At 39.0% G+C, this 14,038-nt stretch overlaps 1 protein-coding gene across 1 annotated transcript; it reads right to left on the bottom strand.

Annotated features, from left to right (window-relative positions):
- Positions 1-758: 758 nt before the first annotated feature.
- On the bottom strand, positions 759-13,915 carry vimr2 (vimentin-related 2). The gene is made up of 10 exons (XM_082177980.1): positions 13,604-13,915; positions 12,489-12,630; positions 12,033-12,194; positions 11,747-11,866; positions 9,993-10,088; positions 9,323-9,460; positions 7,388-7,510; positions 4,517-4,627; positions 4,320-4,444; positions 759-1,980 (listed from the first exon to the last, which is right to left on the bottom strand). Exons 1-10 carry the CDS (start codon positions 13,702-13,704, stop codon positions 1,938-1,940), a joined length of 1,161 nt encoding a protein of 386 aa, XP_082034106.1. The 5' UTR covers positions 13,705-13,915; the 3' UTR covers positions 759-1,937.
- Positions 13,916-14,038: the final 123 nt, after the last annotated feature.

The raw sequence follows: 14,038 nt of genomic DNA, 5'->3' as shown, positions 1-14,038 counted from the left end.
AAACAAGCTGGAAAAAGATGCAAAACAATGTGCATCGAATAAGAAAATGCCCAGCCAGATTTCCCCGCATGGCCTTTTGATCCCCTCCTGCTGATGTCAGATCCTTCCCTCCTCTTTCCCATTGTCAAACCTCAGGAAAGGGCCAGAAGCAAACTAAAGTCCCCACAGGCCAGCAGACCAGGCCCAGGGTCCCATACTTCATCAGAAGCACCCTGAAGGCTTTGGGGTGAGTGTATTTAAAGAGGGGGAGGTTCAGGGTGATCTGGTGCCCTTGGGCAACAAGAATGACTAAGTACCTCAGCAGTGAAAATAAGGGCCCCAAAGACAGAGTGACTTCCTCTCCTGCTGGCCATGTTTCATATCCACAGAATTAAAGGAGTCAGTTTGGCTGCACAGGTCAGTTCAGCCACACCGCAGCCCTTACGGATGGGCTTCAATTCAACAGGAATTTACGGGTCCTGGATAATCTTATCTAATCCATTATTAGCTGCATTTTTCATCTTAAATGCACAGATAACAAGCCTCTGATAGGGTTAATAGCAGAGGGCGCTTACAAGTGAGGGTCAGTATGAAGATTGAAGGGCTTGCTGGGTAAAACTCCACAGCGCTCCTCTCCAAGACTTCAAAGGTGGTGAAACGATACGGCACTTGACTGACAGAAGGACGATTGCGGTCTCTTTCAAGTCCATGTCGGCAGAAAACACTCCCATAAAAAGTGAAATTTACTCACCTTAGAGTTCAGAAGAAAAAAGACTGAATGATTTTTTTAAAGGCAAATATTTATTTAAACGCTGTTGCACAGAAGAGAGTCAGTATGTTTAATTAAAAACTAGCTGCAGATCATAAGGGACAAGCAAAAAGTCCAACAAGTCAATGAAAAATGTGGAGTACTAGAGTTATTCGTGAATTTTAGTTACCTTATCTGTCAATATGTATGTTTTATCCAATCAAAAGTTTTTGTGGAGTCAAGCTACAATCTTCATCTGTTTAAGTACACATGACAGCTTTTGACAGAACAGGAAAGGTTAAAGGTAAAGTGTCTGTCATCAGGCTCTATCTGCAGAGTGATACAACTCTAGTGTGAATGAAACATGAACGTATACTACCATTCAAAAGTTTGGGGTTGGTAAGATTTTTTTGTTGTTGTTGAAAAAGCCTCTTCTGCTTACCAAAGCTGCATTTATTTAATCAAAATACAGTAAAAACTGTGAATTGTGAAATATTATAACAATTAAAAATAACTGCTTTGTGTTTCAATATATATCTTTTAACATGTCATTTATTCATGTGATGCGTCATTAATCCAGTCTTCAGTGTCAAGCAATCCTTCAGAAATCATTTTAATAAGATAATTTGCTGATCAAGAAACAGTTTTTATTATTATCAATGTTGAAAAGTTAAGTTGCGTAATATTTTTATGGAAACTATGATAATATTTTTCAAAATTCTATGTTGAATGGAATGTTCAAAAGAACAGCATTTTTTAAAATAAAATGTTTTGTAAGCTTACAAATGCCTTTTACTGTCACTTTTGTTCAATTTAATGCATCCCTGCTGAACAGAAGTATTGATTTCTTTAAAAATAAATCTTACTTATCTCAAACTTTTTGACAGTATAGTGCATGTATGTTCAGTTATCAGTGATGAAAGTAGAAGTAGAAGATTCCTGTGCTGAAAATCCCCCAACACTCCCACTTCTGCTTCTTGAAGACCCCGGGTTACCTGCCACTGACCCGTTATCAATGAGCTTGCACACACTCCCTGAAGTTCATCTGTCAGTGAAGCTTTACATCTGCTCAGAAGGTTAAGTGTGTCTGACAGCTGTTTTCTTTACTATCCTGATTTGTGAGACTCATTGTTAAGGGTTGAACTGTATGTGGTTTTAGCGTTTCTTTGTGTTTGCTTCAGTCCAGAGAAGAGCATCACATTCTTGCATCTTACAAGCAGCTCAGTCTCTCCACCTCTTCTTCAACCAAACCCCTGGAGCAGGGAAAATACAACAAATCAGTCAGCATTTATTTAACCCAAACCGTAGCTTGAGCTTCCCCCCTTTCATCTGCACTAGTGAAAGGTTAGGGTAACTATTTCACTGCTAACTAACCAGAATCTCAGTAGCTTTTTCCATCCACCTATTTTATGCACATTTTGGGATACTGCATAAAAAAACACTGAATGGAAATGCCAAGATACACATCAATTCTAAAAATGCCTATATAAAAAGTTTTGCGCTCAATTGAGGCGGATAGATTTTTTTATCTGACAAGAAAACATGCGCACAAACTACGATGAAAACACATTTCCCGAATAAATCCCTCACATTAACAAAACAAAACTTTTCGATTTTGCCTCAACAGAGAATGTGATTGGGTAACTGGACTAACCAGTGGACCAATCGCATTGCACAGCATCTAAAATGTTGGTTTGAATTCTGAAATGCCTGGACCAAAGTCTGTCATCAGAATGATTTGGTTCAACTCCCTCTCAGAAGCGTCTCAAACAATTGCGTTCCCAAACACCAGGCACCAGAAGGCAAGGTAACATGACAGTGTTTATCGCATTTTGTCTGCATGTTCTGAGACGCAAGTCATTTATGATGTTGGAAAAAAGAGCCACAGTGGCTTCTCTAATTGCAGCAACTTCCCTTTTTATTACAGATATTTTGCACCACTTTCCCAGGAAGTGACGGTTTTGTTCTCTTGAACAGATGGGATGGAAAGGTGCTTTATTTACAAATGTTTTCTGTAATAAAAGTTAAATTCGCAGCTTTGGATGGAAACATATAGTGTCACAGGGTTCAATGTAGCCCTGATCTAAGGATAATCTTAAGCAACTGTATACCATGGTAAAATGTCTGTCGAGAGGCCGGCACAGATGCTGGAATGAATGATGTGCAGTCTGTACTGTTTTGAACTGATAATGATGCTGAATGTGGCATCAGAGATGCTCGGCATTTGGCAAAAACTGCATTTGGGATTTTTCCCAAGCCAAATGGCAATTGAGAAGGCAGCATGGTGTCATTAGGGGTTTGTCGAGCAGACAGCTCTCTAAAGTCTGCAAGAACATACAAGCCAAGCCTTCATCTCTTATTCATGAAGGAAGAGAAAGCAGCTGTAATATAAATCTAGTTTATAATTGATAAAAATGATGTACATATGCAGAAGGCACAGAGTTAGGATAACAGCTGCATGGCCTGTCGACTAAGACAAAACCAGCTCCCTCTGTCCATTTTAATGAGCCTTTGTTTGTAAGTTGGTCGCTTCCTGAACCTCAAAGGCCAGGAACCTCTATTTTAGGGGCATTTCAAGGGATGCCTTGTGCATGCGTCATCATGCCACACACATCCCAATCCGGTGATGCCATGAAAAGACACGCGTTTAGGGAAGAAGGAAATTACTTCATGCTTTCTGCGACTGTAAGGGGATGCGCTTCCTGTGACCCATCTTGGCCTCAGGAATAGTTCATTGTGTCACAGTCATTTACTCTGCAGTGCAATGACATAATTTAACACATATATCCTTTATTACCTGTAAAAATGCATTTAAAAGAGCGGGGATTATTATTGTTTATATTTTATGATTTATTTTTATTTTCTTTCTTTCAATTTATTTTTGGTCTTACCTCCATTATTGTCATATTTAACATTTTATACTAATACTGTTTTATACTAAAAACGGTCACAATGCTAGGGTTGATTGACAGGGCTTTTGCTAAGGTTGGTTTAAGTTGTTGTTTAGTGATTCATGTCTAAAAGAGCCCACCCTCAAACATCTATGATACTCTGGTTTGTCCATTTTATCAACCACCAGGGTAAAATCTTCAGTCTGATCACTTAGAAAAGTTACAGCACACCTCTCTGCAACAAGCTGCAAGATTTACACTACCATTCCAAAGTTTGGGGTAAGTAAGATTTACATTTTTTTCCTTTTTATTAATTACGTTTTCAAAAGTGACAGTAAAAGCATTTGTAACGTTATAAAAATGTTTCCATTTCAAATAAAAGCTGTTCTTTCGAACTAGAATCCTAAAAAACTGTATCACGGTTTTCACAAATATATTAAACTGTTTTCAGCTTTGTGAAGGATAATGTAACGCTGAAGACTGGAGTAATGGCTGCTGGAAATTCAGCTTTGCCATCAATGGAATAAATTATAATTATAATAATATTTCACAATATTGCTGTTTTAGATCAAATAAATGCGTCTTGGTGAGCATAAGAGACTTCTTTTAAAAACATTAAAAAAAATTGTACCAACCCCAAACCTTTCAAAGGTAGTGTATCATGTATGAGCAATAGTGATAGTGATGATAACATGTATCACCTGTAAGCAGCAATCTCAATGTCTAGATTCATCTTCTGATTTAGCAGTTCTTCATAGTCCCCACTTTGATCCTTCATCTGGAACTGAAGATCAGCCTCCTCGTCCTCCAGCTGACAAATGTAATTCTGGACAGAAACAACACACTGGTGAGATGCTGAGAGCTGCTGCAGAAAAATATGAACAGCGAGTGCTTGTACCTCCAGCTCTTCTATCTCCTCCAGGTATTTGGCTTTCTTGGATTCTATTTCAGCCTCCAACTCATCTTCACGCTTCTCCAGCTCTGCCACCTCTTTCTGCAGCTCTGCAATCTACAATTACACATATACAGCACCAGTCAAACATTTGGGCAAAGCTGACTGAATGTGTATTTCTGATCTTTAATAGCATTTTAATCTAAATGCTTATGCTTAAAATAATGTATCAATGTATGCATTTGCACCAAAGAGGAAAACCATCCAGTAAGTGTCCAGCATATATGAGAGGTCCTTCAATACCCTTTAAAAAGCACCTTAGATGGCATCATGTGAAGTTGGTGTGATTGTCCAGAGTGTGCAGAGCTGTGATTTATACAATTTGAAGGATAGTTTTGATTTGTCACCATGCAATTTCAATAATTCTATTTATTTCATTGTTTTGATGACTGCAATGTGGACAAAAATTGTATGTCCAAAGACACTGTGCATAAACATGAAGATGCTGATACACAATGTATAACAACAAAGAGCTGTGCTTAACAAAACATGATGTTGTAATTAATGCCTATTTTGGTCTTAAATTAGTAATTGTGCGAGCATGTCTGAAAACTGTTGACATTTCACTTTGCATATTCACCTTTCAACAAACACAACACAGAGAACTGTCAGCCACACCTCTGTGCACGAGCGGCCCTGCTGTGAGTAATTACTGTAATCAGGTAAGTTAAACAGTCAGCTGTCAGAGATGGATGGAGATTGCACGCTCTGTTTCTCTTTCAGGTAGATCCTGGGAGGCTCCGAGCTCTGTTATTAACAAGCTGATGATACGTCAACCGATGAAAGTGGTTGTTACTCTGCTTTGGGTCTCGATTAAGAGTAAGGCGGTCTGGTTGGTTGCCTTAAAATTAGAATTTCAAAAGATTGTTCCTTTTCTTTACCCGAGACACTTATTTGTCAATGACCCTTCAAATAGTCTTCCAAGACAACACAATTGTGAACCTGGACCACAAAATATGGGTCAATTTTTTTTAAATTGAGATCACATGAAATCTGAATATATAAGCTTTCCATTAATGTATGGTTTGTTATGATATGACAATATTTGGCCGAGATTCGAAACATTGAGAAAATCGCCTTTAAAGTTGTCCATTTATGTTTGCGATTGTGCTGCATCCACTCACAAAAATAAATGTTTTATATATTTACGGTAGGAAATTTACTAAATATCTTCATGGAACGTGATCTTTACTTAATAGCCTAATGATTTTTGGAATAAAAGAAAAATCAATAATTTTGACCCATACAATGTATTGTTGGCCATTGCCAAAAATACACCCGTGCGACTTGTGACTGGTTTTGTGATCCAGGGTCACAATTATCTAAATCGTCAATCACTCGTCAAGTCATTATCTAAAACAAATTCAAGTGAGCTTCCTAAATAAAAATATTTATTGACAACAATGCATATTTCACTCTGGAAATTAAATCAACTGCTCTTTTAGATGTCATTATTCTTTCCACCAACCACTGAACTGCTAACAAGGAATTGGATATCATAGACTGTGAAGGAGACATTTATGCTGCTTTCAAAAACTGACTGTTTGAAGGCATTTTAGTAGAGATGACATAACCATAAAAACTGGATTCAAATGTGCATTGATGCCTTCCTACTCCTTATCCTACCTGCAAAGCTTTCTGACACAAGCTACTGTAGGAAACACAACTGATAGAGGAGAAATGAGGAGAGCAAACTAAAAGAGAATGTAGTATGAAGGGAGGAAGCAAGATGAAGCAGTTCAGACTGTCCATCACTGATCAGCGAACAGAATCCTGTGTTATGAGAGTGAGCAGTGTGGTTAGAGACGGTCGGTTTATTTTAAGAGAGGGACTACGACCACAACCACAATAATTAGAACCTAACCACCCTGATTGTTTTCTCAAATGTAAAGGTGTGAGTTGTGGCTGACCAATGATTTCCTTGCTCTTCAGGATGCAAACTAAGTCAGCAAGCGGCTCCTAATCATTTCAAACATAAATCCTGAATGATTTCCCTGTACGCTAATGCATCAGTCACTTTTTTCTTCCCTGCCTCTTTTCTTTTTCAACCTAAAGTTTCTCTTCATGCCGGTGAGGGAGGCTGACAGGTGAGATTTTATTACTACGGCTCAGTACGATTTGCTGTCTCCCGAGGCACTGCAGGAATGTGTGAAGTTTATGAAGTTTATGATTGGGGGAGAGAGTGCGTTGGCAGACTGTGAAATGTATTGTTCATAATGGAAGACGGTGAGAGAGATAAACACTGTTATAGACTATACACTCCTCACATCCTCCTGGTTCAATCTCTTAGAATAAACACTCTGGGCAGCAGGAGTCCTCTTCCTTTATTCCACCGCTGTCAGTCTGACTGAGGACATGGCATTGTGAAACACCAATGATACTTTTAGAGAAATATTTAAAAGTTTTTACATTGTTCCCAGTTCATTTAGAATCTATCATCACTGAAATAATGACTAGCAGTTCAGTGAGGGAGTCTTTTGTGAACTCAGTAACTTATCTGATCGATTCACCGAGTGGGTCTGATTTGAACTACTAACTCAAGAGTGAGTTCGAGACATTTCATAATAATTCATAAAAATAATTTCATTGCAACTCATACAGTGTTTGTTATTACAGAAAACAGTGTTGTGCACTTTAATGAGACAATATCATTAAACTGGATACATTTTATAGACAATGTAAACTAAATTTTTAATTATTGTCAAAAAAGTTTTGTTTTAGGCCTCATTTGCAACCATTTTAATGGCAGTCTGGAGTGCTGGAGTGTCTTTTGATGGGTCAGAGCTCAATTGTGTCATTGAGAGGAAACTCACTCACCAAGTTCTTGAGGACATTCACGTCAGTCTCTTTGGAGATGTCCTTCACTTTCCCTCCAGTCAACCTAGCCAGCTGCTCCTCCTTCCCCTTTCCTGCAGCATCAACGGCGGCAGCGGACTCAAACTAAAATGCAGGAAAGGTTTAGAGATTCAGGTTTCTTGCATCTCTAAAGAAGAGTTACCACCCATGAAGCAGAGTTCTATAGAGAGCAGGCAGTGAAGATGAATCACTGATTATTCCCAGAAGAAAGAAGAGCAAATGAAGGCCCATCAGGTGAGCAGGTGCAACCAGTCAAAAATCAGCCTCAAATTACTGTTCCCCCTAAATCCCAATCAATATCAATTGTGAGTGAGACAATTGGACCTTGTGCGGTGCTAATGAAACAAAGCACCAGTTTATGGTTCTGAGACCACCTGAGAGAGCAATGAATAGAAAAGCAGACCAAATGAAAACAGGGAATGGTGGTAAAGGATGTGTTTGTGTGTGTGCGAACTGGTTTTTGTGTATGTACGACTACTAGCACACTAGCAGGAGTTGTTATTGGCCTGCTTATCTTACACCCACACACAAACACACACTAGAAGACTGTTGAGCCAATAGAGGCTCTCCAGTGTCCTGGTGTAGAAATGCTCTCTTCTCCTCTCCAGACCCATTCTGCATAGGAGCCTGGGAAGGGCTCCAGAGCTCTGATTACCACCGCGACCCCAGTCAAGAGCAGCCACTCCTGGGGCAAACAGGGTCAGAGGGCACTGGTGCTGTAGGATGACCTTTAGGGAGCCCTCACTCCTCAAACGACACAGAGGGGACAATAGTGCTCTGTGCTAGATGTGGACAGAGCTCTCTGTCCCACAAAACTGCCCCTGAAGTAAAGTGTGAAAGAGGAAGGAAAATACAAGCACAAGCACAAGTTGTGTTAAGAGGTTAGTTCACCCAAAAAGACAATTCTGTCCTCATTTATAGGGAATATTGAACTTTTTTGTTCCTTCTCAGTGCTGGATAGTGTCCATCCCCATTCACTTTCATAATATGGAAAAGAGCAGCATGAACATTATGCTACATTTCTCCTTTCTGTCCCACAGAATAGTAATTTTTTTGAGAGTGTGGGACCAGATCCTTCAAAATGAATGTTTCAAGTTGATACAAACTCAATTGACAGCATGTGGCACAATGTTGATTACAGCAGAAAACAATTATAAAATAACTGACATAAAATAAAATAATAGTCCCACTGCAAAAATGTAGAATTTAGACTTTTTTAACATTACATTGCACATTTCATTTACTTTTATTGTAACTGCCTTTCTCTAACTATTAATCTATTTTTGTATTATTTTCTATGGCAATCAACATTAACTACCATTCAAAAGTTTGGCGTCTTAAGAATTTTTCATGTTTCTGAAAGACGACACCAAGGCTGCATTTATTTGATCAAAAATAAAGTAAAACAGTAATATTGTAAAATATTATTGCAATTTAACAGTTTTCTATTTTAATATATTTTGAACTGCAATTTATTCCTGTGATGGCAAAGCTAAATTACTCCAGTCTTAGTGTCACATGATCTCTTCAGAAATCATTATAATATGATGATTTGCTGTTCAAGAAACATTTCTGATTATTATCAATGTTAGAAATAGATGTGATGCTTCTTTTTGTGGAAACCATGATACAATTTTTTCAGGATTCTTTGATGAATAGAAAGTTCAAAAGAACAACATTTATTTGAAATAGGAATCTTCTGTAACATTATAACTGTCTTTACTGTCACTTTTAATCAATTTAATGCATCTTTGTCGAATAAAATAATGTATTTCTTAATAATTTATAAAAAAAAATCTTACTGAACCGACACTTTTGAACAGTAGGCTAAATGCCACCAAAGCTGTCAATTTAGCTTGTATAGACCACTGGAGTATATACTGGTGTGTAATTCACCGTGAGACTCTCAGCCAGCTCGCTGTAGTACTCCTTGATGTCCATGATGGCTGGAGTGATATCAAAGGTTGGGAACTGCATGGATACAGCGGGAGAACCTTCATCCAGAGGCCTGGGCTCACTCAGGTTCTCCAGTCTCTGTGAACAAACGCAATATCATGGCTTTTGGTTTCTACTCAGGTAACAATATCTGCCTGCGCAAGATAGGGCAGCTGTTCATTAATCTGGCCCCAATGAAGTGTTCATGAAAAGGAGATTGAGTCTGAGTCTCAGCTTGTTCTCGTCAACATGAATAATGAGAGAGCGGCAGATGTATCAAGATAATAATAGCAGTTAATAAAACAAGAAGAACTTCTGTTTTCATTTCATACGCAAGGAGTGAGTTATACCGCACGTCCCAGAGGGAGGTCAACAGATATTTCCCTGTTTCCAGCCATTGCGTACCCGCAGACTCCCCGTGTACTACATTCTTTCATTCTGTGTTTGAGGAACCGTGTTTCCTGTCAGTCTCCGTTCCCCTAAACCTGTTCCCCTTACGATCAGAGGAGACACCTTAAATAGCAAAAACCCCACAAGCCCGTGCCAAAATTTTCCGATTTCAAATAAGAAGTAACAATTCTGCAACAATTCTAACACATTCTGCATTACCTTACCTTACCATAGGCCTTACCATTTGGTGCTGCCTCTCCATGGCGGCCAGCTGCTCCTCATAGATGGCCACTTGCTCTCGAAGGGCTAGGCAGTCAGTGGTAATTACATCCACCTCCTGAGTGGAGAAGCGGAAATAAAGGTCAATTCAAACACAATGCACTTACCCTCTACATCTTCTATCACGAGCATCCTCAGTGCCACCAGGTTGTGCCCTGGCAAAGACTGCAATGCAGGGGAGAGGAGATCCACATACAGTACGTAGCCTAACGTCCCCGATTTTATTTGGCTCATCTGGGTATCTTAAGTGCCTGATTAATTGGCGATGAATTCAATTACTCAGAATGAAAGCATTTGCATGTGAATGCTGCAGTGTGACGATGGGTCTGGGCGGCAGAGGACGCGCACAGCACACACACAAGCTTCCCCGGAGCCCAGAATTGGCACAGTGGCCGTTGTTCCCGTTATCTCAGCTTGAACACAAGCCCAGTACGGGAGAGTCTAGACAGCATTTCGATGCCGATTTGCTTCCTCTATTCCACACCACCGTAGGGCTGAACTTCACTACGGTGGACACATTCCAGCCAGATGCAGCACTGGTGCTTAAAATCATACATTCTCATGCCAGTTTTTTTTCATATAACCACTGCTATTGTTAAAACCAGTTTAGTGAAATTAAACTAGTGACAATACAAAACTGTATATTGAACGTCATGCTTATATCTCTAAAGTATATTAACTTCTGCAACTGCAACTATATTATACTTGTGGCTCCATCATAACTACCTCTTTGGATCTCTTCCTGTTTTATTCTCATCTCAGCCCAGCCTGAGCGCTAAGCCCTGCTCTGTTGCATCTACGAGATATGAGAGGCTGAATGAGTGAATTATTAGGCACGGTGAAAGCTTTCCCACATCTGCTCTTTTACTGGAGATGTGCTCTGACATCTGTGGGGTGACGGAGTGGTTTCTACAGAAAGCAGTTCGGGTTTCAGAATGGCCGCTGGCCGGGAGTCAGCGGGGCCTGTAATCAGGACTCTCCAGAGCGGATCTGGGAGCAGCAGCTGTGCTGTGCCACTCCAGGGACTTTCACAAACACCACTGGAGTCAGAACACCCCACCCACAGCACAGGCTAACACTGCCATCTAGTGGTGGGGAAAGTGTAGAATTTCACTAAAGTTATATATTCTACACTATGAATGCAGAGATTTGAATCTGGTGGGGAGGTGGCATGGTGATTCAGTTTCTGTTTTGCTTATCTGTTAAATGACTACTTACTGTTCAATACTGCATTGTGACATCCAAAAAGTATTTGGATACACTTAAGCCACACTTAATGTATGAATTTCATTACATTAGATAACAAAATATCAAACAAGGCATGTGACATTTATTTTAAACTTGAGAAACCATCCTATCATAAAATGAAGGATACACTTTTCTTATTTAAGACAAAAAACTTTTGTATATTTTGATTGGATCAGTGTTTATGGTTAAGCTTATTGTTAACTAAAACTTAAAAATAGTTTTTAGTAATTGTAAATTAAAATGAAAACTGAAAATATACAAAAAAAAGCTAATTCAAAATATTTGACAAAAGTATATAAATATTCTATAATAGTATATAAATAATAGTAAATTAACACTTGATTGGATATGTTCTGTTTGAAAAACTTGTTAATGTAAAATGTATATTTTTCTATATCTATCTTTAAATGTGGCTCAGTGTATCACATATCAAATAACATCAGCAGTTTTCATGGCATTTTTCATTACCAAAGAAACATCTTCTCGCTCTTGCAGGATGAGAGTCTTGTGCTCAACCACCTGATCATATTTCATCTGCAGACACCGCAGCTCACCCTTCAGCTCCTCTGTGTTACATAAAATCTCCTCCTAAGAGGTAAACAACCAGTAAGCAGCAAGGAAAGAATCAACAGAATAGATTGTGTTAAAGAAACTGACACTTGAGGAGAAAACACACACAGCTTAAATCAATGTAATGTTATCAAGTAAAGCATAAATATCCATCACCACTCAGGCAAGAGTTTCTGAGTGGTACCTTTTCTTTCCGTAGCCTCTCTATCACAGCCTCCAGGCTGTAGTCGGCAGGGCTGCTGATGCTGACGGTGGTGGTGGTGGTGATCTGCTCTGACTCTAGTCTCTCTTCCAGCTCAATGATTTCAGCCTCGAGAGATTCATTCTCCTCCTCTAGAGACCAAACCTACCTCAGCCACACATAAGGTAACGTATGAGAGTAGAGGACATGCGAGTAATGGCTTATGCTCAAAATGTTGTATCATATTACACTATGCAGTAGAGGACACCGTGACAGCATCTTCATGGCCTTAATATGATTTTCTTCACACCCTCTGGCAAATGACTGACCCCATTAAACATCATCATGGAAATATGATAATTGGGCCACACACAGGGAGACCATTAGATTCAGCATGAGCACAGCTGGTTGTTACCCAGCAGAACCTTGGGTGTGAGTGTGAACATTTTCATGTCTCACCACATTGATGAGGCCGGCCAGGCGATCGTTGAGGGCAGCGATGACAGAGCGCTCACTGACAAATCGAGCCACACCCTCCTTGTTTAGGGCACGAGCTGCAGCAAAATCCAGCTCAGGACATTCACTCACAGGCACTCTACCCCTGTCAAACAGACTGAAAGCTTTCCAATGTCTGAAATGGCATGTTTATTTTCTAAGCAAACAATATTAAAGGAAAAGAGGAAGTACACAAAAGAGCTTAACTAATAACACATTTATGCAGTGTATTTATAATTCAAAGAATAAAGAGTGAAGTCATAGTTTAAATGATTCAAATCATTCACACAGAACTCCTAGTGTGACAACATGGTACAGTTAAAACAATAAAAAATAAAAATAAAAAAAGAGTTAAATGAGTAAATATTTTATCAGTGTCAAATATTTTAGGAAACTGAGAAATATACAGTATATACACACCACAGTTCAAAAGTTAAGGGTCAGTAAGTGTTTATTTGTTTTTAATTTATACTTTAATTAAAACATTTTGCATTCAATTGGTCAAAGTGAGACGAAGAAAAAAAAAATTACATTTCAAATAAATGCTTAAAGAATCCTAGAAAGAAGAACTTGTATCACGGTTTCCACAAAAATACTAAGCAGCACAACTGCTTTCAACATTGATAGTAAGAAATGTTTCTTGAGAAGCAAATCAGCATATTAGAATGATTTCTGAAAGATCATGTGACACTAAGACTAGAGGAATGACTTTCCTGAAAATATATTCAAATAGAAACCAGCTTTTAAATTGTAATATTTCACAATATTAGAGTTTTTTTTTTTTTAAATAAATAAAAGCAGCATTGGTGAGCATAAGAGACTTACTGACCCAAAACTTTTTCATACAATAATAATGATAACCACTCCAGATGTGAATCATAAATAATTTCTCTAAGAAACAAAGCAAAATGAAAATTTTACTCGGCCAACAATCTTGATTTTGTAGATGTTTAGCCAATACATTTTTATATGGAAGAATGCTTTGAAATGCCAAAATAGCAACTCTATGCTGATTACAATACATTAATTTCAAATGTACCAGCAATATGTGTAAGGCTCTCAGATCTAAAAGCACTGACCTGGCAGCGGAGCGGGCCTGGACTCCACAGCGTCCTGCAGCCTGGCTCCACTGCTCCTCCTCAAACAGCTTACGGTACGATGACACTCTCAGCAGGGCCATGACAGCAGCAGGAAAGCAAAAGATGATGACAACCGCACAAGCCGGGGGTCTATATAGACATCGGGGGTGAGAATGTCACACACGCTTGTGGGATCTCTCACCGAACACAAAGTAGACTAACTAGGGGAACAGTGTCAGAAGATCAACCTTTCACATGGAACAGAAACAATTCAGCCACTGCAACATGATTGCAGGCCGCTCCTTCAGAGAGCAGTTACACAAGTGCAGACGGGACAGTGACAGGTCAGGTCTGAAGAGCTTGCACTAGTATTACTTAGTATTATTTGAACAAACTCCAGTAATAAGGTTGAGCAATAGTAATCGACATTAGCTA

This window comes from Leuciscus leuciscus (assembly GCF_965113295.1).
Source record: "Leuciscus leuciscus genome assembly, chromosome: 8".
NCBI classification, from domain to species: Eukaryota; Metazoa; Chordata; class Actinopteri; order Cypriniformes; family Leuciscidae; genus Leuciscus; species Leuciscus leuciscus.
Note: the sequence above shows the minus strand (reverse complement) of the source record. Positions and strands in the feature narration are given on the sequence as shown.